This window comes from Stigmatopora nigra, chromosome 5 (assembly GCF_051989575.1).
Source record: "Stigmatopora nigra isolate UIUO_SnigA chromosome 5, RoL_Snig_1.1, whole genome shotgun sequence".
NCBI lineage: Eukaryota > Metazoa > Chordata > Actinopteri > Syngnathiformes > Syngnathidae > Stigmatopora > Stigmatopora nigra.
The window spans coordinates 820,180-846,652 of NC_135512.1; the positions used below are offsets into that span (position 1 = coordinate 820,180).

Consider the following 26,473-nt stretch of genomic DNA (forward strand, 5'->3'; position numbering starts at 1 on the left):
AGCCCGGAAATGACCCAAAGTTTACAGGATGTTACCCAAAATTTACAGGCAGTTACCCAAAATTTACAGGAAGTTAGCCAAAATGTACAGGAAGCTACCCAAAATTTACAGGAAGTTACCCAAAATTTACAGGAAGTTACCCAAAATTTACAGGAAGTTACCCAAAATTTACAGGAAGTTACCCGAAATTGACAGGAAGTTACCCAAAATTGTCAGGAAGCAACAAATGGTCCAAATATGATTCACAGGTCCCTGAAAAAGGTTACTTTTCCTCCAAAACAGCTACTGTGCAACCTTGATGTTAATAATAAATGCCTTTTAATCATAATATAACATAATTACACGCCTAAAGATTCTCCTTCAAAAGAATTGCATGCCTCATAAAAGAAAAAAAATGTAATTAGTTCATCTAGTCTTTTCTTTTTTTTTTTTTTGGTCCTCCGTGTATACGCGCTCCAAAAAGCAAACAGAGCAGATCGGAGACAGCTTGTCAGGCCAAAGGGGACCGGCGATCGGTCGCTGGACCGGTCGCCAGAGATAGATGAAGCCGGAAATATTAAAAAAAAAAAAAAATCAATATACATTTTTTAAAATGATGGACGCCATCACAAAGCTGCGCCCAATTCATCCCTTAATGGATACTTGCCTTCTGGTCCAATTCACATTTAAGCCCCTCCCCCCCAATAGGATTAGCGACCAGTTAGGCTAAGGCTGCACTTAGCGACGTCCCCAAGCTAAGTGCTAGCAACAGTCGGCTAATCGTTTGATGATCTGATGACATCACACTTGTGATTTTCACAATCATTCATCTCCGGCTTATCGCTGAGCTCACAAATGCGACCAATCTTTACGACTTCACGGCTCCAATGTGTATATATATTATATATTGTTATTGTTTAGAAAAGGGAAACATCTCAATCTTTTAATTGTTTACCTTGGATGACAACGGGCGCCCAATCAATAGGGCTCACCCGACCGTCCACCCTCGCCGTCCAATCGATCTTTGTCCCCGCCCCTTGGAACTTATTGGACGTTTATCCCCGTCCAATTCATCCCGAGGTTGGTTACATGATGTAATAGCCGGCGGACAATAGTGGCGGGAAACTCTTAATTAGATTGCTGTATTGTGGTTTGACCTTGGCGGGAGAGGACGCACGTACGGCACCCCCGGTGGCTGGCGGGGAATCGGCAATTGAATCCATTGTGCGTGGGCGCTGATGAGCTTTGCCGACTTGATAATGGATTCAATTGTTTCTGTGCCGCCCTCCCTTCTCCTCTTTTGTGCGGCGGCGCTGGGCCCACTTTCCTCGATCTCATTTTTATAATTAGAAAAGCGGACTGTGGAAGTTCCACGCTCGCCACGTTTACGCCGCCGTCCTCACGCCGCGCCGACCTTGGCTGCTTTTCATAATCGTGTCGTCGGGAAGTCTGCCCGGCGACCGGGAAAGGGCCACGGCTTGCTGTTTTATTTAGAGGGGTTGTAATGTATGTATATATTTGTATATATATATGTGTATATATTTATATGTATGTATGTTAGATTTTCTCCAAAATAGGCAGTGCGCCTTATAATCCAGTGCGCCTTATATATGGAAAAACATTAAAATTGTATTTATGTGTTTATATATAATTATATAACTATATATTTTTTGGTCAGTTTTATTTTGAAAGGAGAAGGGAAATAGAGATAATATTGGGTTGTATTTCACTAACATGTATTTACATTTTTATTTTATTTTATCAGAAACATATAAAATGTAATTGAAATATTTGACCACTAACAAATGATACAAATGTAAATATTCTCTGGTGTATTTAGTAAGTTTAAATATATATTTATCTAAAATAAAATTTATAAAACAGTAACAAACTACTCAATAACAAAAATATGACGACTTATCTACCAAAAGTTTATCACAAATGGACGTCCAATCCATGAAACGGATTGGACGCCATCCGTCTTAAATGCTCAATGGCGGACTTGTTGAATAGTGTCTGTGCTAAAAAGTGATCTCCTTCTCTTCTTGTCTTTCCCCCCCAGTTGTGGCCCCTCCCACCCCGACCGACAACTGGCAACAAAGGGCCCATTGAGGAGCGGCCACGGCGGCCATGACGGCTCTTTGATGGCTAATCTGCATGCGTTTGGACAGGGAAACTGGAGCCGCCTTCAAGGAAACAGGTGGGACTCATTACGATATCCCTACTCTGGATTTACTCCTACGCGGCGCCCCCTTTTCACTCTCCCCGCCATCTTGTTTTTTTTTTTTTAAAATCAGGATTTCTTTTTTCCCCTCTCCCAGAAATTCCCCGGCGGGTCCTCAAAACACACTCGCGTTAAGAAAAAAAAGGGGGTTCGGGATCGAACGCCGTAGTTACCGATTTTTACGAACGCATCACGAGGGAAACGTTAGGCAAAGTTAAAGTGCTTTAGAAAATGTTTTTCTTTTTATTTAGTAAGTTTAAATCGTGAGATCTAAATGAAAGGATGGGAAAATATTTATTTTAATATATTAATTTTTGTCCCGTAAAAATTAAAAACAAAAAAAAGGTTTTGGTTCGAGCGCCGTGTTCTCCGATTTTTCCGAACGCATCGCCAGGAAAAAGTTCTTTTTTTTGCCTGTAAAATTAAGTTAAATTTCAATATACCAAATTTATTGTATTCATCAAAATTTAATTGTAAATTGTCATTTTGAAAATGATTTTATCATTCAAATTGGACTGATTTTAATTGGATATTATTCAAATAGTTAATATATTATTCTACTTAATATTTTGTCTACGTTATTTTTCCTTGACATATTATTCTACTTATTATTTTGTCTCCTATTTTTACTTAAAATGTTATTCTACTTCTGGCCGAGCTACTTTAATTATTATAACTTAATTACAGTAATATTTCCCTATAAAAAGCAGCTTTTATGTTCCCAAAACTTCCTAAAAATTGCCTTTATTCTTATATAACTCAAAAAATAGAGTATCTGTATAGTATGACGAGTTCAAGCCGCCATTTTGAGATATCGATAAATTGAGAGCATGGTTGAGGACGCCAATCCTTGGAAGTAAATCCCTAAAATAAGCCGCTCAATACAAAATATGTGATATTATTTGATAAGGAGATTGATGGCGGATTTGGCCCTTGATGTTTTTGAGCAATTTTAAGGATTTCATTTCAAAGCCAATAAACGTTTGGAAACACAAATTGACCGCATGGGAAAAATAAGGCCAAAAAAATGTTTTAAATAGGTCATGAATTCGGTTTTTAACAATAAAGTCATTTTTTCGGGGTTTCTCGAACATCCCATAATGCCATGGTGTCCGATGGTCGCTGCCGGCGTTCCCAGGATTCTCAGACAGATTTTGGGGCCGTCCAAATTGGCCCGTTGTCATCGAGCGGCGGCGCTATCAGCCCCCGTTTTTCGTCCGTCATCGAGCCGTGATCAAAAAGGCATCCGTCCGTCCGTCCGCTGGCTTCCTGTCCGCCAGGAAGCCGCCAACAAAGCTCTGCCTCTTCTGCCTCTGCGCATCTCCCCCTTCCTTTCTTTCGTCCAACAAACTCCTCGTTTGTCTCCGACCCAAAAAAAAAACACTAAATGGAGGACAACGCCTAAAAACCTTTTATCTGATATGTTTACTTTTTAAACCACAGGTGTCCAAGTGGCGGCCCGGGGGCCAAATGTGGCCCGCTGCATCATTTTATGTGGCCCGAAAAAAATAAATAATTAGTGCAAATCTGTTTTAGGATCAAATTCAAATGATAGATATAGATGTATATTAAATTTCCTGATTTTTTCCCCCTTTTAAATCAATAATTGTCATTTTTTAATCCAATTTTTCAGTTTTTAGTTCAAAAATAATTTTGTAAAATCGAAAAATATATATAAAAAAAGCTAAAAGAAACATTGTTTTAGATCTATAAAAAACTGAATATTCCGGCCCTTAAATCCAGTACATTTAATCCAATTATAAAAAAAATATATATATAAATATTATATCTAAAGTGGTATGATGTATATTAAATTTCAATCGCACTCATAGTTAGCATCCAATTAGCCTAGCATGAATGTTTTTGGAACGTGGGAGGAACCTGCAGTACCCAGAGAAAACCCATGCAAACTCTACACTATGACGACTTACCTGTGCTCAAACCCTCGACCCCAGAAATGCGAGGCCGACGCCTTAACCCCTTATCCACTGTGAGACTAGTTGGAATTAATTAACCCCTAAAATTTCCCTTAAATTTTGGCAAAAACACGGGTAATATTGTCATTATGCCAGATGTACTGCGTTACTACACCCGTTCGTTGGGATGGGATGGCGGCCATGTTGGAGTGGGTTAAACACCAAAGGGAGACGACGCAATTATCGGCCGCGAACGGCACCTCGACGCCGGCCCTCCCCGTCCCCCCGCCCCCTGACCTTCAAAACAAACTTGGAGCCAAAGTAAAGACGAGCCCTCCTTTCATTTCCTCTGCGGCTCCGAGCCGCGATCCCCCCCGAAAACGACGGCGACGGCGGCGGTCCGAGAAAACACAGATGGTCCGGCTAGATGTTGACGTTCGGCCGCCAAAAGGGGACAGAAAAAAATTCAAAATAAAAGCTACGCTTGTTCGATAAATAGGTAGAAAGACCCAAATAATTTGTAAAAAAAAATACAATTGTGATAATATTACAACTACTACATTGCTGTTTTAATTGTCCCACTTTTAATAAAATAAGATACTCTAAAAATAGCGTTTTATGGTGGCTAATTGGTAAATAGGATTTATTTATAACCGTATTTTAATATATAAGTGTAAATAAAATTTGAAAAATTTATATAATGCTAGGCTAATTGGATGCCAACCCCCCAGTCCACTGAGATAAGCTCCAGCACCCCCCGCAACCCTTGAACAGTTTGTAAAATGAAATAATGTACATTATCTATTTCATTTGTTAAATAGACGTTTGTAATATTTTCATTTCTATAATGCTAAGCTAATTGGATGCTAACCCTTCCAGTCCACTGAGATAAGCTCCAGCACCCTTGTAAACTAAAGAGTTCGGACAATGAATGAATGTATTTTTTGTTAAATAGATGTTTGTTATATTTTCATTTCTATAATGCTAGGCTAATTGGATGCTAACTTGTTCCTAGCTCGATTCAAACCCGGCCCGTCTTCACTCCCCCCCCCCCCCCCCCTTTCGCCCAAGCCGCCTCCCCACTCGGCCATTGTGAAGCTTTGTAATTGGCTGTGTGTTGACGACAAAAGAGTCTGGCGGAGAAAGTCTGATGAGAAAGTGGCTTGATCCAAGACCTTTTGTTTCTCAATGGCCTTAATTAGAATGCTTGTAAAGAAGAAGAAAAAGCAAGACCCCCCCCCCTCCTCCCTCCTGCAAGGCCCCCCCGCGGACAAACAGAGAGCCTATTCCATTTTGCTCTCATCTTTTATCGTACTTACTAACCCTTGCTTTTTAAAAAAAACAATCCTTCTTATGACCGCTAAGGAAAAAAAATTCAGATGGATGGCGGAGACGGCGCCCCCTGTAATTTCGGTGAAGAATGCGGCTACAGTAATCCCTCGAATATCGTGACTTCCATACATCACGTTTTTTTTCTGGGGGAATATTTTTGGTCCATTTTTTTGGGGGAATTTATAAAAACTGAAACTCAGAAGGGGAAGCCACGCCCCTTTTCTTCTCCTTGCTACTATGACTCAGCACTAAATTATAAAAAAAAATCTCCACATATTATTATTGATATATATTTTTTTAAATACATTTTTAAAATACTTGTTATTAGCATGTTAGCCTCACAGTTCTGAGGTCTCCCCGGGGTTCGGTGGGTTTTCTCCGGGTACTCCAGTTTGCTCTCATATCCTAAAAACCTGCATGCTGGGTTAATTGGATGCTAACTTGTCCCTAGCTAGTGTGATTGATTGTTTGTGTACTTGTGCTATGAGTTGCGGGGTTGTGTGGCTTTTCTATGGGTGCTCCTGTTTCTTCCTACATCCCAAACACATTTATGCTAGGCTAATATAGCGCTCTACATTACCGCTAGGTATTATATTAATGTTTTTATTGTTATTCATCTTGTGCCCTACTATTGGCTTGCTAACCTGTACTCAAGATGATAGGCTCCAGCACCCCCTGCGAGCATTGTCAAAAAATCAAGAAATGCCCCAAAAAAATTAAAATAGAGGAAAATGAATCTAATATTTTAACCACATAAGCATGTCATCTGTATATTGTATAAAAAAAATGGCCGCCATTTTTTCTCCCAAAAATGACATCGCGTCACTCAAACATCTCTCGACCAAAAACAACCACATCAGCAAAAAAATAAGAAAAATACCGAATTGAAACCATTCCCGAGGGCGGGGCCACCAGCCAATCAGAGCACCCGGCGGAAGGCGGGGCGTCATGGCGCCGTGGCGCCAAAACAGCGCGGATAATCACTTGACACCATTGGCCCCCGCGCGTAATAACCCACCTGCCGGCTTTTCGCCCATAAGTCAATCAGCGGCCAACATGGCCGCCGCCGTATGAGGGCGATGGCGCTAATCAGGAGGAGGGGCGGGGGGTCTTCTCGCCGGGAAGTTCCGGCAAACAGAGTGCGCCGCCGCCGCCACCTCGCCCACTTTTTTTTTTGGGGTCTGGTTAATGCGCCCCTCTGATTAGCTGATTGCGCCGGATGACTGGGGAGAAATGTGATTGCGTCAAATTATACACGGCAAACTTTTGATTGGCGAGACGGTTGCCGTCGACGACGACGACGCCCTTTGGCAAATTTGGCCCGGGCTGATTTCCAATGGGCTAAGTGTCATGTGCTGTAATTGTAATCACCATTTAATTCCGACTTCTTCTTTTTGGGGGGAGGGGGCGGGGCTTCAACACTGCGGCTATTGTTGTACTGTTAACTTTTAGGGGGGGTTTTATGGCGTCGTCATTTGGGGGGAATTGTGTCGTGAGTCATCAAAAATGCATTTATTTACTGACAATAATGTGTACAGTAGTATAAATAATTAATATAAATATATGTTTTTTTAGGAAAAAAGATCATTTATGTTGTTTTTTTTATTAAATGTCAATAGAATACAATAGATTAATCTAGTATTACATAATTTTTTTTAAATTATTTACGAACTATTATAAACTATAAAATATTTTACATTTATTTCAGATTTTGGGAAATTATTTTTAAAAATTAAATGTAAATAGAATAGGAATTTCATGTTTTTTTTAATATAAATAGTAAAATATTTTACATTTAATTCAATTTTCGGGTGATTATTCCTTTTCACATTATACCTTTTTATATTAATAAAATAAAATAGGAATTATAATATAAAATACGCTAAACTACGAATTAAATTTGACCTCTTGACCCCCAAACGTCAACACCTCCCATTTCATATAAACATAAAACATATCACGCTTATTAAATCGTCATTTTTGTAATGATTTTCATCTCAAAACATTTTCCACTTAACTATTCCAAATGATGACTTACATTTACACAGTCCAAAACATATAAAAATATATTTTTAATGAAAATAGGACTTAGTTAGAGCACATTCCCCCACGGAATAAACCATTATGAGGCTCCCAGGGGGTGCAAATACCAGCACAGATGTCCAAATAAAGTGTCCGTCCGGCCTTCATTTTGACAAGATTAGCACCCCCACTTTCCCACACACACACACATTTGTCCAAGCGCACACACACATACACACACGCACGCACATGTTAATAAATTGATTTTCTCAGCCTGAAAGACAAATTAAATTGAAATCCGCCACAAAGGCAAAGAATGTGACGGCCCGCCTCCCTTCATTTTTTTTCTTTTTTTTTTTTTTTTTATTTGGTCAATTTCCCCATCTAAAGTGATCCCGAGTGTTCCAAGTTAAATTAAGATGCGCGGCGGCGATAAAGAGTTAAAAGGAGTGGTCGCCATAGTGACGCCACGTTGATTGCATTCTAATCCCGACAGCAATCACGATAAGGAAGGAAGGACGACAGCTTTTTTTTTTTTTTTATTCGTTTCTTTCTTTTGGGAGCTTTTCTTTCTTGGATGGATTTTTTTGTTTGTTTGTTTATTAGCTAATGTCGGTTAAAAAAAAGGGCGGAGTTTACGCTTTGATGGGTTGGCCATGATTGGACGTCAAAAATTGTCAGGATCAAAAGACAGTTATATATTTACTAAGATTTCATGTTTTTCTTGTAAACATTAGTTTAGTTATACGACTTTTTAAATATACACACGTATATATGTATGTATATATGTATATGTATATATATGTATGTATATATATGTGTATGTATATATATGTGTATGTATATATATATATGTATGTATATGTATATATGCATGTATATATGTGTATATATGTATGTATATATATAAATGTATAGATATATATGTATATATGTGTATATATGTGTATATATATATATATATATATATATATATATATATATATATATATATATATATATATATATATATATATATATATATATATATATATATATATATATATATATATATATATATATATATATGTATGTATATCTATATGTATATGTGTATATATATGTATATGTATATATATGTATATATATGTATGTATATGTATATGTATATATGTATATGTATATATGTGTATAGATGTGTATATATGTATACACCCACATATACATCTATTTTTTACCTTCCTATTTTACTCATTTGACTTTTATGATAGTAAATATTCCTCCACAAAATATTATGATCACTTTATTCTCCCAAAAACAACATTTTCCCTTCATTTACAGCAATTTTCTACCTTGAACTTGACTGGCTAAAGCGGTTAGCATTAGCCTGGAACTTTTGAGGCCGCCACTCCGGATCTCCCGGTCGTAAATATATACAAATTAAAACGTGAAAAAAAACAAACAAGAGCGAGCAGTCATTTAGTAAAGTGAAGCGGCAGACAAATGAAATATGCGCTCAATTACGCCAACGCTTGTAAGAAGCTAATAAAGGCGCCGCGGCACCCGCAAAAAAACCCAAACGGATGCCAACTCATTAGCTTTGACGGATAGCTCGCGCGGGGGGCTGAATAATTATGAAATTCATCACCAGGCGTCGGCGCTCGTTAAGCATTCCCGACGTTTCATTAAGGCCGCGTCGTTAGCGCCGCTTTGCGTGTTTGTACGCACGCTCGCTCGCCCGCGCGGGGTGTCGGCACCGCTGCCTCCAATTCATTATTCCACCATTAAAACACTTAAGGACGTGGAGCGCACGGCGACTTTTACACCCGCGTTTGGCGATTTTCGGGACACCCGAATCCATTTCCAGGGGGAGGAGCCAATGTTTATGCCAGTTGTTGTTGTTGTTTTTCAATAGTTAGCCAAATTGCAACTTATTTACCGTATTTTCTTGACTATTAGCCCTTAAATGGCCTTAAAATGATTGAATTGGACCATTTCCCTCATATAAGCCGCCACCAGATTCATAATTTTAATGGTTTTAATAGCGCATGTGTCAAAGTGGCGGCCCGGGGGCCAAATCTGGCCCATCGCATCATTTTGTGTGGCCCGGGAAAGTAAATTTTGAGGGCCGACTTTCTGTTTAAGGATCAAATTAAAAGGATAGATATAGATTTATCCAAAATTTCCTGATTTTCCCCCTTTTCAATCAATAACTGTCATTTTTTTAATCCATTTTTTTCTGTATTTTTAATTCAAAAATAATTTTGTAAAATCTAAAAATATATTTTAAAAAGCTAAAGTTAACATTGTTATAGATCTATAAAAAACGGAATATCCAGGGATTTTAATCCATTTATTTTTTAAAAAAATCTAAATGATTATCTTACTTTGAAGGGCACATCTTAAGAAAGATCACATGTTCAAAAACAAAAAAATGACTCAAAGGTCTCAAAAAAGTGAACCATTTTCCACAAAAAAACCCACCCAACAACCCCCCCTCCTCCTCCCACCTTCACAGCGGCGTGCCATCATTATCCCCCCCCCCCCCCCCCCCAAAAAAAAACCCACAAAAATAAATAAATCAAAGCCCGAAGAAGAGCACTCTGACTAATTCCTCTCCACTCTGTTATGAGAAGCTCATTAAAAGGAGCTGGGAACAAACACAAAGCTTTTCCCTGCGAGCCCCCCCATGAAAACACCCCCTCCACCCCCACCCCCCTGCAATTTCCCTCTGTTTTAATCATTCCAATCAATTAATCATCGCACACGGGAGAAATATATATATATATTATTTTTTTTTTTGTTTGGGGCCGCCGACGAGATCGTCAAAGGGGAAATCATAGGCAGCTTTAGGAATAAGAAAACAATGAAATTGTCCAAAGCAGGCCGAGGGAATCTCCTCCTAATCAGCAACGTTTTTTTTTGTCATGTAAAACTCGCCGTATTCAAACTTTCTTTTCATGGTGGAATTGACTTTTGGACGTTTTTTTTTCCAGTTCTGGACGTGTAAAAGGATTGGATGTGTATTAATGTCAATGGCACTGGAAGAGTTGAGAAGCATCTAACTAAGGTAAGATAAGAATTATTTTACATTCTTATATAGTATTTCAGCATGATGCAAAGGAGGCAAACAACCAATAAGGCATAGTTTAAGGCATGGGTGTCAAAGTGGCGGCCCGGGGGCCAAATCTGGCCCGCAGCATCATTTTTTGCGGCCCGGGAAAGTCAATGATGAGTGCCGACTTTATGTTTTAGGATCAGATTAAAATGAAGAGTAGAGATTTATATAAAATTTCAAGATTTCCCCCCTTTCAAATCAATAATTGTCATTTTTAAATACATTTTTTCTGTATTTTAGTTCAAAAATCACTGTGTAAAATCTAAAAATATATTTACAAAAATCTAAAGTAAACATTGTTTTAGATCTACAAAAAACGGAATATTCAGGGCTTTTAATCCATTTATAAAAAAATCTAAATATTCTATCTAAAATGGTCCGGCCCACATGAAATCGAGTTGACGTTAAAGCGGCCCGCTAACCACCCTTGGTTACCAAGTTAGCATACAATTAGCTTAGCACACATTTTTTGGAAATGTGGGAGGAATCTAGAGTACCTGGAGAAAACCCACATAGGCAAGCCCAGGTAGAACAAGCAAAATCCACACAGTGAGGACCCACTTGGGATCGAACCCTCGATCCCAGAACTGCGAAGCTGTCGCTCTCTCCACTGTTCCACCACTAAATCTGTTATCCATTTTCTGAACCTGTCCTCGACCAATCCCTCAAAACAAAAACCAAATTTCCAGACGCAAAAAAAACTGTCCTCGTCAAGGGCCGAACCTCCTGCTGTGGGAGGGGCTTAATTTGACCCTCCAGATGACCTTTCCGATCTTTACCTGGACCCCGATTTCAAAGCCGAACCCCTTCCTGCCAAATGGGGGGTCACGGCCTTAAACCTCACCCCCGGGGCTCTTTAATGAGGTCGCAAATGACAGACGAGCGCCTCACTGCAATGACCCTCCGTCGCCAGGCGATGGCGCCACATCACGCAGATCACAAATACGTGCCAGGACTTGACTTCTGGAATGTCGCCTAATTAAATTCAAACGCCAGCTTCACTGCATTCTTCGCCCCCTGACAAAAGGAGTAATTATGGACAATAAAGTCACGTGTAGAAATCGATGAAAGGGCCACATTTAATATAGATATGAATCACGTATACATTGACAATCCAAACAACAGTTACATGTTTTTTTTCGCTCTGCTAATGAGCACCAGTCGCTAAACGCTGCTCTTCTCTCATTGGCTGGCTATCGTTAATCCCCACCCTCTGTACTAAGACGGCTCCCATTGGCTGCCGGCATGTGACGTCACGCAGAGCGAAAGCATTTGTACGGGTCCCTCCGTCGGAAGCACACGAAGAACGTGTAGCTCCGCGGGACCTACGGACCGGAGACTCATTCAGCGACACCTCCGCCACTCGGCAACCCGTCGAAGGCGCGCTTCCGTCGGTGTGAGGATCTTACGACGATGCATACTCTAACGCTTTTCTCCGCTATGGAATCCGCGTTTTCCTTCCACAACCAAGCTCCAAGGCAATAAAACAGTGGAAATACTACAACTGAAAAACTCTTTTCCCCCTTTTTTTGTGAGAAATTAACGAGCATTTTTTTCGGAGTGGGGAATTCCCTCCCGCTCGGTCATACCAACACACCTTAAAACGAGGTGAGTTTTCCGTCATTTTGGGGTCGTGTTTTTATTTTATTTTTTAAACTATGCTAGTTTGTTTGCTAGCATGTCGTACTCCGGGGAAGGAGAAAAAAACTTCAAGCGTGGCATTTAGTTGAATTGCGAATTTGAGATTTAGCTGATGTTATCGCTAGTTTGTACTTGCCCAGCCGTGTAATTAGCAGAGTGAAGTTAAAAGACCCCCGCGTGAAACTTGACGATGGCTGCGTCTTGTTTACCCGCGGAGTCACTTTCAGGTCGCCTCCTTCCTCCCTCCTCCTCTTCTTCCTCCTCCCTCCTCTTCCTCAGATGTAATCAGCTCTAAAGGTAGGCTGCCCGCTTTGTGTCCCTAAGAGCCATCGCTAATGGCTTTAGTGAATGGACCCCCCACCCTCGCCTTCATCCCCCCCTTCCTCTTCCTCAGACCCAATTAGCCTACCTGCCTTTAGCAAAAGATTTGTCTGCCTCGCCAAATCGGATGGGGATTACTTTTAAGTGACATGTAACAGCTGCCTGACGTCAGAATGTTTTCCGGCGGGGAGATGGAGGGGGTTCTTGAGGGGATCCAGGTGAGGATCAAGGGGGTGGAATTATTTAAAACGCCAGCAGCGCCGTTTTTTGGGGGGTAACTTTTATTATTGAAGATTTTCCTGACTTAATAGCTAGAATTCCTACGGTCTTGAACGCCTCAAAACAACGGAGGTTTGCAGTTTTTCATCCCAGGCAGACTTTTTTGTTATAATGTCGTATAAAGATAATGTTTGTTATTGTTTTTTTTAAAGTTTTAACTCGTTGGTTGTCATTGATGGTGATAGCCGTCCAATCAAAAACATTAATATCAGAACTAAAATAGCTCAGTAATAGCACATTTGGCTTACAATATTGGAATTGTGCACAGTTTCCCACATTTTTGTTGGTCCCTGAACATGTCAAGTTAAAGCTAAGAAGTGTAAGAGGATGCAGATTGAATTCAAGCTTCTTGTGTGGGCCGTATTCAATGATATTGACACTGTACTGTTTTTTTAATGTTGTGCACGTTGTGGGATTTAACCCTTGTTATCCTCACTTTTGTTGTTTTTTTTGCAAAAATAGTTAACATTTTGGCAAATTCGGACATTTTGTAGCTCCAAAATTTCCCTCAAAATCAGTCGGAAATCATTCAAAATTTACCAAAGGGACATGAAAGTGAAGAAAAAAATTTAATTGGCTGCCATTGACAATCAAAAATGTCAAGTTCAAGCCGCCCGGTGGGTAAGTCGTTAGTGTGTCGGTCTCACAGCTCTGGGGTTCTGGGTTCAAATCCAGGTCGGAGTTTGCATGTTCTTCCCGGGCCTGCGTGGGATTCTTCCCAAAAAACTAGGCTGATTGGACAATTCTAAATTGCCCCTAGCTGTGATTGGTCGTTCTTTGTCTCCTCGGGTCCTACGATTGGCTGGTCACCAATTCAAGCTGATAGGCTCCAGCACCCCCTGCAAGATATCCAATTCACTTTAACTGCCAGACGTTTAGTGCCATTATGCAAACTTTTCAAAAACCTAATTTTTGATCCATTCCTCCCATTTTCTTCCAAATATTTTCATTTGTAGATATAGATCTATAGTTAGAAAGTTCCCACTAACAACGAATGTAAATAAAGTGATTTGATTTGTTTTTCCAGGTAAAGTGACAATGCTGAACCCCGGAGGCAACGGGCCGCAGGCGCAGCAGCAGCAGCCGCCGTCATCGACGTCGGTGTGCCCCCCGCCGTGGAAGCGCTGCGCCGGTTGCGGCGGCAAGATCGCCGACCGCTTCCTCCTGTATGCCATGGATGGTTACTGGCACAGCCGCTGCCTCAAGTGCTCGTGTTGCCAGGCGCAACTGGGAGAAATCGGAACGTCCTGCTACACCAAGAGCGGCATGATCCTCTGCCGGAACGACTATATCAGGTTAGAATTTCACATTTTTTCACAATTTGGGTGTCACGGTCCATCGCGCAAACGTTTGTCAAAAAGTTTGGTTTATCTACTGTTGCTAACTGACTGTATTTCTCGGACTATAAGATGTCGTAGCTAAAGAAAAAGTGCAAAAAAGACATGAAAAAATAAATTTAACGTATTTTGTCGCATATAAGCCGTATTTGTAACAAAAAAAATGATAACCGAATTGAGGGTAAGGCTTATACGCGCATAAATTAGACGTAAAATGCATCAAATGCCATAACGCAAGAACACGTCTAAAACTTGGGTTTGTTTTTAGTTGCTAACATGAACAGGAGGATCGTATTTTTCGGACTATAAGATGCTGTAGCTAAAACAAATGCAAAAAGGACATGAAAAAATAAATCTACTGTATTTTCTCGCATATAAGCCGTAGTTAAATAAATATTTAAAATCTAGTACATATCCCGTATTTTCCGGACTATATGATGCACTATTTTTGTAGTTTGACCAGGCCTGCAACTTTAAAAATAAAATAAAAAAAAAATAAAAATGAAGAATAGTTAGTTTTATTATCATATGCAAATATGAGAAGACATTAAGATGAACGTAAATAGTTGTTTGTTTTTTTGGGCCGTGTGATTGGCTGGCAAACAATTCAGTCTATTGTAGTGTATTTATCGTGGATAGGCTCCATCACCCCCGTGACCCTTCTGAAAATGGGACCGTTAAGTTTATTTAGATTTTTTTAAAACAAAATAAGCAAAAAAATCTCAAATTTCTGCAGTTTTTAAACTTTCAAGTACTAAAAGCTTGTATTTTTTTAGCCCCGCCCCCTCTGGGCGTGTTCGAACGGATCTCCCAAAAGTTAACTTTCAGGCTTCGAGCGTTGTTTAAAAAAAACAGTCAAATAAATCAGAGCGATATCATATTTGAAAACGAGCGGGACGACAAAGCGTTTGTCTGGATGCTTATCTGTTGCCGCGGAAACAAGACGTATTGCCGCCGATAATGTTTGTTTCATTTGAATATTTTTTCTCGGGGATCTTTTGCATTTCATTGGCCGGGCCCGCATAGATAAGTCTAATCTTGTCGCTAACTAGAGTGGCGCTACGTTGGGAAATTCAGCTAGCTGTTAGCATGAGTGGTTAGTGTGTTGGTTTTGTGGTTCTGAGGTTCAGGGTTCGAACCTAGTGTGAGTCAGGATGTTCTAGTGTGGCGTTTTAATGTCTTTTAAGGCTTGGGTGGGTTTTCTCTGGGTAGTCTTGCATCTCAAAAGCATGCAAGCTAGGCTAATTGGATGCTTAATTGCCCCTAGCTATGATTGGTTGGCTGTTTACTAAGTCTACATTACCGTGATATTTGAGGGATTACTGTACCTTCAATTTAGTTTTTAATTTTAAAATAATTTTAAAGTGTTTTTTATTTAAAAATAGGTTTAAACTATTGCTTTTAATTTAAAAATACATTTTATAAATTTGGCTTTAATTTAAAAGTAAGCTTAAAAAAGTGGTTTTAATTTAAAAATAAGTTTAAAAAAAATTGGTTTATTTTAAAAATAAGTTTAAAAAATGTTTTTTAATTTTAAAAAAGTTTTAAACATTGTTTTAAATTAAAAAAATGAGTTTAAAACATTGTTTTTATTTGTAAAATAATTTAAAAAAATGTTTCTGAACAGAAAAATAATTTTAAAACGTTTTTAATTTTAAAATAATTGTAAATTTATTTTTAATTGAAAATAACTCCAAAAAATATTCTTTTTATTTGAATAATTCTAAAATAATTGTTTTTAATTGAAAAAACATTTTAAAACATTTCCAATTTAAAATAATTCCAAAAATATTTTTAATTTAAAAATAATATCGAAAAAATTAAAAAACTAATTTCTCTTGTTCGCAACCCAACTCTTCTCATATTTCATCCCCAAACCAATCAAACCACCATACCCGGATACGACGGGCCTTCCAAACAGAAACCAACCATATTGCCAAAACCCTTAATCATGGACATCTTGGACCCCCTTCAGGACAGATTTTGTGTGACATCCTTAAAAATGAACAGAGAATGGCTTTTGGTCACGCCGTCCGTCCGTCCGTCCGTCCGTCCATTCCGGGCAAAGTCAACGCACGTGGTGACGGAAGTCTGACAGCGAGTCCACACAATTAAATACTTTAATTATAGCCATACCCCCTCCCTCCCCTCTTCCGCATTTCCCCTTTTAGTCCTGATGGGTTTTATCTAATGAGATCTGCTCCCTGGCTTGTATCCTCCCGCCCGCCGGCAGGCGCGCTGACGTGTCCGAAATGAATGAGAGGTGCGCGCGGCGGTGGCGGCGGCGGGCAAACAAAACATTTCATTAAGCAAATTGGCTTTTGAGAGGGTGCGCCGCCCGCTCACACACAGGCAGATAGCCACCCACGATTATTGCCAAGGCCGTTGTCGGTTGGGGGGGGGGGGGGGGGGGTTAATATACGCTTGGCTCCCTCTTAAAGGGACAGTCTTTGTTTTGCGTTATTTGCGTGGAACGCCGTGAAAAGGACGTTGAAGGTCGATGGGGCTCCAATTTATTGTTTTTTTTTTTAAGTGAAGGTTAGCCTTTCATTTGCGTGGCTTTTATTAGATTGGATTAGATTTGGAAATGGTGCTTGCTGAAGGGCTAGGGCAAATTGGATTAGCGCATTTGTTGGAGTATAAGGTGGATTTCAGTGTAGGGTTTTTTAGTTGTTTTCTGTTTAGTGCTAGTTGGAGGAAGAATTTGAGCTTTTTTAGTATTTTGAATAGTATTTTTTTCTATCATATTTGAAGTATATCTCTGTATAATAGATAAATAGATAAATAAGTAAATATATTAATAAATTAATATATAAATAAATGAATAATTCTTGCCACAGGAAACATGGCCGTCCTGCCAAAATAAAAGATGACTTTATTCTACAAAGAGCAAAAATTAATAAATGAATAAATATTGAAATACATACATATTTAATTAAATATATAAATAGATTAGTAAATAAATATTTAAATAAAGTAATGTAATTATATTAATAAATACAGCAAAATAAATAAATATATAAATAAAAATACATAAATAAATGAATAAAAAAAAAATATAACTGCATTGATAAATAAATCTATAAAAAAAATACATATTTAAATAAGCAAATAATTATTGCCACAGGAAACATGGTCGTCCCGCCAAAATAAAAGCGCACTTTATTCTAAAACAAGCAAAAAGTATTCCTCATTGCGTTTTTTCTACTGCCAACCCTCCCACTCCAAATAAATTGGACGTCTATTGCCGTTAATGTTTGACATAGAGAAATCCATCAAAAAAAAAATTCTGGTGACGTCACCGATCTCCGGGCGGATTAAATTCCCTCCCCTTGATTCAGATGGAATAAACCCCGCCCCCTTCCTTCCTTCCCCCCCCCCCCCCCCACTTTAATTGAATAAGCCGAGGTAATTAAATGGCACTTTTGGAACGGAACGCGCCAGGTGAATCTAATAGGCGCTTATTTAATATCACTCGGAACGCCGTGACAGCAACGGCGCGCCGTCAACTAGTAGCGGGCGAACGGGCGAGCGAACAGGCGGGATGTCTGCAAATTAATTAAACGGCAGCGCCATTTAGCCGCCGCGTTTATCTTGATTTGTCATAACCCGATGAATTCCCACAGCCCATTCGACCTCCATGAATCATCAGCCTAAACTTTACAAAATAAACCAAAAAAATACTTTGATAAAGATAAATATATTTAATGTTTGACCTTCGTTGTATCCTTAAGCCGCTTTAATGCTAGCTAGCTCAATTGTAGGATAGAAAAAAAAACTTGAAAAAAATTGATAACACGTAACATTAGCTTTAGCATTCCAGCTTTGCTAATCATCACATGATTGTAGTATTTAGTCAAATTTGAATGTACGTTTATGAGAGCTTGTGGTGGCTCACTGCTGCCAACTAGTGGACGTTAATGGAAGCAAAGCCACCTGTGTTGACAGATTTTGAATCGTTACGAGAAGCGTGCAATGTATTATCGTAAAATCGTTTTTTCAATATTTTGTTTTGAATTCAATGTGTTTATTGTCATTATACAAGTATAATGACATTTAAAGCTTCACCATGACGAAATAAATAATCAATGATAAATAAATATGTAATAAATTCATAGTCAACGTTGATAAGTGGTTACCATAGATAAGTTATTAACGTAGATAAGTGGTTAATGTAGATCAGGGGTCAACGTAGGTCAAGGGTCAACGTAGGTCAGGGGTCAATGTAAGTCAGGGGTCAACATAGGTCAGGGGTCATCGTAGATAAGTGGGAAATGTAGATATGTAGTCAATGTAGACAACATAGATAAGTGGTCAACATAGATGGGTGGTCAGTGTAGTTAAGTGGTCCTCCTTGAGTCTGTTTGTCTTGGCTGTTATGGCCCTGTATCCCAGTTTGAATAGGTGAAACCCAGGATCTGTATTTTTATTATTTTTTTAATCTGTATCTGCACTCGATAGAAAATGACGCAACTTCCGCACTATCAAAAAGCAACGATCCCGTTCCTAGTAGCTTCCGACACCCCCCAGCTCGCCGTACGTCGTCTAATCGCCATTCCACTTGGGTTTCAATACGGCCAGCGTGTCATTTTAAGCCACTCAAAGGGAGCGGCGAATAATGCCGCCCTTTACCTGACGACGGAGTTCTTGACAGATTGCTCGCCGCCGCCACCGCCGTTGCGCTTTCTCGTTTTTTTAATTTAATCCCTACATCCGTCAAGTTGGTGTTTTAGCGCCGGCGGCGGGGGAGAAGAAAGGCAAACAGATGCGTGGCCGCAATTAAAGGCTCCCCGGACGTTAATTACGGCGGTGGCGGCGGTGGTGGCGTTGGGTGGCACTCGGATGCCATTAGAGCCCGCCTTCAAATATGGATGACCGCTTAATTGCGCGCGCTACACTCTTAGCCGGATTTACACTCTACGTCCTAATGCCCACTTAGTGTTCGCGGTGGATTTACACCGCGTGGGTCCAGCCGTGTCGTTGGCGAATTTTTTTAGGGGGCGGGGCTTGTTCGATACAGGAAAATGGGACGGAAATCTTACAGTTTATGAGGGAATTCCAATTTTAGAATGTGTAAAGAAATGTTTACTCTTTTTTAGCCTTAAAAATGACATGCGTTCTTTCTTTTAAGAGTTTTTTATGTTTGTTTTTAGTAAAAAAAAATTGTATAAAAAATCGCCTAATTACTAAAATTGTCTATTTCTTGTTTTGCACTTATTTTTATTAGCTCATGAATAAAATAGTTTTCTACGTATATTTTCGAAAGTTTATTGAATGAAACAAATGATGACAAGATTTTTACAAAAAATATATATTTTATTTTTCTGTATTTTCCCCTTATTTCCTCGCTTTTTGATTCAAAATATCTGCTAAATTATTTTTTTAAAAACCTGAAGTGATTTTTTAAAAATGTCAATTCCCTTTTTTTTTAAAATGTATAATTTACATGATCCTAAAACCCCCGAATATCATTTTTAATAATTTTTTTGACCAAAAAAATAGCTCCGCGCCAAATCCTTTAATCCCACAATAAAAGCCACCCTTCCCGGCGTCCCTCCGCCCTCCAGCGCCAATAACATTGCTCGTTTCCAGCCCTACCCGCGTCACACCCGCGCAAAAGCGCCGAGCTGGCAACCCTCGTCACCGTCGGCCTCCAGTTAATTAGTTCGCGAAATTGACTTTTGATGGAGCCTTTCCAAATCGCTCGCCACCGTCTCCTTGAAAAAAAACCGTCCCTCCCCTCCCCCGCCACCTCCCCCCGCATAAAAGCCGCTTCACACATCCGAAAACGAAAAAAAACAAAAACAAAACCTTTTCCGTGGTGTTTACGCCAAACAATTTAATCCGAGACTCCGCCCCCTCTTTCCTTTTTCCCGCCAAAGCGTGTCAGACGCGGCGTTTTGATTTGATTGCTTAGGAAAAGTGGCGGTGTGGCGCAAATACCCGCACAGAGATATGATGACAAATGGCTCCCGATCCCCGTAAATGACTTTCCGCTCCGATGGAAATTTCATTGGTTGGCCTCAGATGAAGTCGTTTTAAATTGCCCAGGCGGAAGGAAGACGGAGACGGAGAGAGACGGCCTTTCATTATGGAGTGGCGCTCGCGCGGGTGTTTCGGAGGGGGGGGACAAACAGATGAGTACAGGCAAATCTAAAGACTTGACACCCTGATTGAAAAGGTTAACCCGCGCGCCGGATATATCAAGTAAAGGATTTATAATGGAAACACCAGGGAGATTTTACCCCAGCTATGTTTTGTGGTAAAAACATGGGTGTACATTTGGTATGATTAGCAAACCGCATTCGTTTTTGGTCTAAAAAAAAACATACGTGCGTTACTCTTAAATATTGTCTTTGAGGGCTTTGTCTTTTTTCAGGTCGCAGGCAGGGTTAAACTACAAAAATTCTGCGTCTTATAATCCGTAAAATACTGTAGCCGAATGTTATATAGATTATTTTTGACATCCTTTTTGCATTTTTTGGGGCTACAGCATCTTATACGCGGGTAAAACATTTAGTATGGAGAATTCAGTACCGTTTTTTGTGCAAAAAGCCTTACTATACTATGTTATTTTTACAAAAAGCCTAACTATACTATGTCGTTTTTTAAAGAAAAATAGCCTTACTATACTATGTTGTTTTTTGGAAGAAAAAAGCCTTACTATACTATGTCGTTTTTTGAATAAAAAAGCCTTACTATACTGTCGTTTTTTAAAGAAAAAAAGCCTTACTATACTATGTCGTTTTTTTGCACAAAAGCCTTACTATACTATGTTGTTTTTAAAGAAAATAAGCCCTACTACACTCGTTTTTCAATGGAGAAAAGCCTTACTATACTATGTTCTGATATTTAGTAAAAAAAAAAATAATGTCAATTTTTGTGACTTAACCAAGTGACGTCCTTTTTTTTTTACTCCCGTCAGATTATTCGGCAACAGCGGCGCTTGCAGTGCGTGCGGTCAGTCCATCCCGGCCAGCGAGTTGGTGATGAGGGCGCAAGGCAACGTCTACCATCTCAAGGTAAGAAAAAAAACAACAACGCCATTTTGGGTCTAAAACTTTGCAATTAGTTGTTTCGCTTAAAACTTTGTTTTTGGATTATTCAACTGAGCTGTTTCATTACTAGTGACAGTAAGAAGTGTGGCCAAAATCTAAAAGTTTGATAGAATGTCCAAATCCATCCATAAAAGTAACTAAAAAAGGCTTTATAACAAAATAAACTCTTAATTGTTTACCTTTTATTTACAAAGATACTCTCCAAACTAAATGATGTCACAACCAGAACGAGCTAGCATGCTATCTTAGCCTGTCTAATCTCTCGTTATGTGAATTTTGTCAAATTTGCTAACAAAAGTAACACTAGAAGCTAAAAATGCTCAATTCTGGATGTGATGTCACAACCAGAAATTTGACGTGTTTTTTTAAGTCCGATTTGTGTGCTTAATGAGTCCATTTTTGTCACTTGCTACATTTCATAGCATCTAGAATTGACAGATAACGACAAATTTGACCGTCTTTCCCACTCCAAAAAGATATGGCGTCGATGTGGGTTCACAAATGAAGAAAAGCTTTAGGCATTTGTGCCAATGTGGTGCTCTATTAATAGTGATCACGTCCGTCCGTCCGAGTCCAAACGGGTGCGTGAAGGTGACCCGTTTAGTGGGAAAGCCCTGGCCGGCCAGCCTCATTAGCGGCTCCCCCATTGAAGGTCATTAGTCACAAGTAGTTTTTGTATTTTTGCTCCAAGGCATTGAGAACACTTTTTTTGTGTGTGTTCCACCAGTGTTTCACGTGCTCCACCTGCCGGAACCGTCTGGTCCCGGGCGACCGCTTCCACTACGTCAACGGCAGCCTGTTCTGCGAACACGACCGTCCCGCCGCGCTCATCAACGGCCACTTGAGCTCGCTGCAGACCAACCCGCTCTTGCCCGATCAGAAGGTAAGAAACCAAAACACACACACACATCAGTAGTTACATCGTGTGCACATACGTGTATGTACATAGTTGTACATATGTACATGTGCATTTATATGTACATGTGTACATGTACATTTATATGTACATGTGTGCATGTGTACATGTACATGTGTACATGTACATGTACACATGTGTACATGTGTGCATGTGTACATGTACATGTGTACATGTACATGTACACATGTGTACATGTACACGTGTACATGTACATGTACACATGTGTACATGTACACATGTGTACATGTACACATGTGTACATGTACACATGTGTACATGTACATGTGTACATGTACATGTGTACATGTACACGTGTACATGTACACGTGTACATGTACACGTGTACATGTACATGTACACATGTGTACATGTACATGTACACATGTGTACATGTACATGTGTACATGTACATGTGTACACGTGTACATTTGTGTGTATGTGTGTGTGTGTGTGTGTGTGTGTGTGTGTGTGTGTGTGTGTGTGTGTGTGTGTGTGTGTGTGTATGTATGTGTATGTATGCATGCATGCAGGTACACATGTACATGTTCACTGTTGCCAGATCAGAAGGTAAGAAACACACGAAAATTGTCCTTTTGAAAATAGCTTTTATTTAGAAAATTTGGACATGGTTGCAGCAGCAGTGGTAAATACATTCTGTACACATATGTACATATACACATGTACATACGTGCACATACGTGCACATACATACACATCTACATGTACACATGTACATGTGCTCATATACATGTATATATGTACATATGTACATATGTACATATGTACATGTACATGTGCTCATGTACATGTACATGTACATATGTACATGTACATATGTACATGTACATATGTACATGTACATATGTACATGTACATATGTACATATGTACATGTACATATGTACATATGTACATGTACATATGTACATATGTACATGTACATATGTACATATGTACATATGTACATACGTGCATATGTACATACATGTACATGTGTACATGTACATACATGTACACATGTACATACATGTACATATGTACATGTATGTACATGTACATATGTACATGTATGTACATATGTACATATGTACATGTACATATGTACTACATGTACATATGTACTACATGTACATATGTACATATGTACTACATGTACATATGTACATATGTACATGTACATATGTACATGTACATATGTACATGTACATGTACATATGTACATGTACATATGTACATGTACATATGTACATATGTACATGTATATGAGCACATGTACATGTACATATGTACATGTACATATGTACATGTACATATGTACATGTACATATGTACATGTACATATGTACATGTACATATGTACATGTACATGTACATATGTACATATGTACATGTACATATGTGCATATGTGCATGTACATATGTACATATGTGCTCATGTACATATGTACATATGTGCTCATGTACATATGTACATATGTCCATATGTACATAATTGCATATGTACATGTACATATGTGCTCATGTACATATGTGCATATGTACATGTATGTACATGTACATATGTGCATATGTACATGTACATGTATGTACATGTACATATGTGCATATGTACATGTATGTACATGTACATATGTGCATATGTACATGTATGTACATGTACATATGTACACGTGTATATGCACATATGTACATGTACATATGCACATTTGGCCTCACTGTTCTGGAGTCTTGTGTGTGTGGATCTGGGTTGGTCCTCCTGTATGGAAGCACAGCACAATTGAGTTAATATTTTTTTCTTGTTTTTTTTTTTCTCAGGTGTGTTAAAGGGACGGTCGGTGCAGCAAAGCAGGAACCTGGGAGTGCCTTCATTTTAGCCCCTTTTCTCTTGGTCACCACGGACATTTTGTGGAGCCCTTTTCCCAATTTTCCTCCAACCTGGAAAGGACAGACGAAAGGGAGAGAGGGAGAGACCATTGCACTTTTCGAGGTGGGACAAAAAGACTCTCCTGGACGCAAGAGACCCATCTTTTCTTTCCTCCGATGTTTCCACGGCGTCCATCCATGTTTTCTATTGGAGAAACATGAAATCATTTCGATGTTGTGGCGGGATTGTGATCAATTCTTTTTTGTAAGTCCAAAATGTGTCAAGTATGCATGTTAATGTTGTGGTCCCACCACTCTTTGCCCCTTTTACGCCCAAAAAAAAGACTGAAGACACGCCCCCAGAACCCCTCTAGCGACCCCTCCGACATTTAATGAAAGAGAAGAATTTATATGTGATATTTTCCGAGACATTTGCTCTACTATGGTGTATTTAATAAATAAAAAATACCAACCTTTATTGAATTCTTGGAAGTCAACATCTATTGCAGACAATTTATAAAAAGCTTACTATACTATGTCGTTTTTTAAAGAAAAAAAGCCTTACTATACTATGTCGTTTTTTTAAAGAAAAAAGCCTTACTATACTATGTCGTTTTTTAAAGAAAAAAAGCCTTACTATACTATGTCGTTTTTTTAAAGATAAAAAGCCTTACTATACTATGTCGTTTTTTAAGATAAAAAGCCTTACTATACTATGTCGTTTTTTAAAGAAAAAAAGCCTTACTATACTATGTCGTTTTTTTACATAAAAAGCCTTACTATACTATGTCGTTTTTTAAAGAAAAAAGCCTTACTATACTATGTCGTTTTTTAAAGAAAAAAAGCCTTACTAAACTGTCGTTTTTTAAGAAAAAAAGCCTTACTACACTATGTCGTTTTTTAAAGAAAAAAAGCCTTACTATACTATGTCGTTTTTTAAGATAAAAAGCCTTACTATACTATGTCGTTTTTTAAAGAATAAAAGCCTTACTATACTATGTCGTTTTTTAAAGAAAAAAAGCCTTACTATACTATGTCGTTTTTTTAAAGAAAAAAAGCCTTACTATACTATGTCGTTTTTTAAAGAAAAAAGCCTTACTATACTATGTCGTTTTTTAAAGAAAAAAAGCCTTACTAAACTGTCGTTTTTTAAGAAAAAAAGCCTTACTACACTATGTCGTTTTTTAAAGAAAAAAAGCCTTACTATACTATGTCGTTTTTTAAAGATAAAGCCTTACTATACTATGTTCTTTTTTTAAAGAAAAAAAGCCTTACTATACTATGTCGTTTTTTAAGAAAAAAAGCCTTACTATAGTATGTCGTTTTTTAAAGAAAAAAAAGCCTTACTATACTATGCCGTTTTTTAAGATAAAAAGCCTTACTATACTATGTCGTTTTTTAAAGAAAAAAAGCCTTACTATACTATGTCGTTTTTTTAAGAAAAAAAGCCTTACTATACTATGTCGTTTTTAAAGAAAAAAGCCTTACTATACTATGTCGTTTTTTAAAGAATAAAAGCCTTACTATACTATGTCGTTTTTTAAAGAAAAAAAGCCTTACTATACTATGTCGTTTTTTAAAGATAAAGCCTTACTATACTATGTTCTTTTTTTAAAGAAAAAAAGCCTTACTATACTATGTCGTTTTTTAAGAAAAAAAGCCTTACTATAGTATGTCGTTTTTTAAAGAAAAAAAAGCCTTACTATACTATGTCGTTTTTTAAAGAAAAAAAAGCCGTACTATACTATGTCGTTTTTTTACATAAAAAGCCTTACTATACTATGCCGTTTTTTAAGATAAAAAGCCTTACTATACTATGTCGTTTTTTAAAGATAAAGCCTTACTATACTATGTTCTTTTTTTAAAGAAAAAAAGCCTTACTATACTATGTCGTTTTTTAAAGAAAAAAAGCCTTACTATACTATGTCGTTTTTAAAGAAAAAAAGCCTTACTATACTATGTCGTTTTTTAAGATAAAAAGCCTTACTACTATGTCGTTTTTTAAAGAAAAAAAGCCTTACTATACTATGTCGTTTTTTAAAGATAAAGCCTTACTATACTATGTTCTTTTTTTAAAGAAAAAAAGCCTTACTATACTATGTCGTTTTTTTTACATAAAAAGCCTTACTATACTATGCCGTTTTTTAAGATAAAAAGCCTTACTATACTATGTCGTTTTTTAAAGAAAAAAAGCCTTACTATACTATGTCGTTTTTAAAGGAAAAAAAAGCCTTACTATACTATGTCGTTTTTTAAAGAAAAAAAGCCTTACTATACTATGTCGTTTTTAAAGAAAAAAAGCCTTACTATATACTATGTCGTTTTTTAAAGAATAAAAGCCTTACTATACTATGTCGTTTTTTAAAGAAAAAAAGCCTTACTATACTATGTCGTTTTTTAAAGATAAAGCCTTACTATACTATGTTCTTTTTTTAAAGAAAAAAAGCCTTACTATACTATGTCGTTTTTTAAAGAAAAAAAGCCTT

General features: G+C 38.2%; 1 protein-coding gene and 1 long non-coding RNA gene across 3 annotated transcripts in view; one reads left to right on the forward strand and one right to left on the reverse strand.

Annotated features, from left to right (window-relative positions):
* Nucleotides 1-2,111: 2,111 nt before the first annotated feature.
* On the forward strand, nucleotides 2,112-24,470 carry LOC144196872 (LIM domain transcription factor LMO4). Of its 2 annotated transcripts, XM_077717378.1 has the most exons (6): nucleotides 2,112-2,179; nucleotides 10,449-10,522; nucleotides 13,839-14,106; nucleotides 21,074-21,170; nucleotides 21,934-22,089; nucleotides 23,940-24,470. In XM_077717378.1, the coding sequence occupies exons 3-6, from the start codon at nucleotides 13,850-13,852 to the stop codon at nucleotides 23,946-23,948; spliced, it is 519 nt and encodes a 172-aa protein (XP_077573504.1). In that variant the 5' UTR covers nucleotides 2,112-2,179; nucleotides 10,449-10,522; nucleotides 13,839-13,849; the 3' UTR covers nucleotides 23,949-24,470. The 2 variants fall into 2 exon arrangements, with proteins under 2 accessions (XP_077573504.1, XP_077573503.1); XM_077717377.1 differs by lacking the exons at nucleotides 2,112-2,179; nucleotides 10,449-10,522 and adding an exon at nucleotides 11,832-12,178.
* The window catches only part of LOC144196873 (uncharacterized), a 41,859-nt gene continuing 39,190 nt past the window's right edge, over nucleotides 23,805-26,473 (reverse strand). The window contains exons 3-4 of the long non-coding RNA XR_013326391.1: nucleotides 23,978-24,192; nucleotides 23,805-23,880 (exon numbers count right to left, since the gene is read on the reverse strand). This is a non-coding gene — a long non-coding RNA (uncharacterized LOC144196873). The remainder of the gene's footprint in view (nucleotides 23,881-23,977; nucleotides 24,193-26,473) is intronic.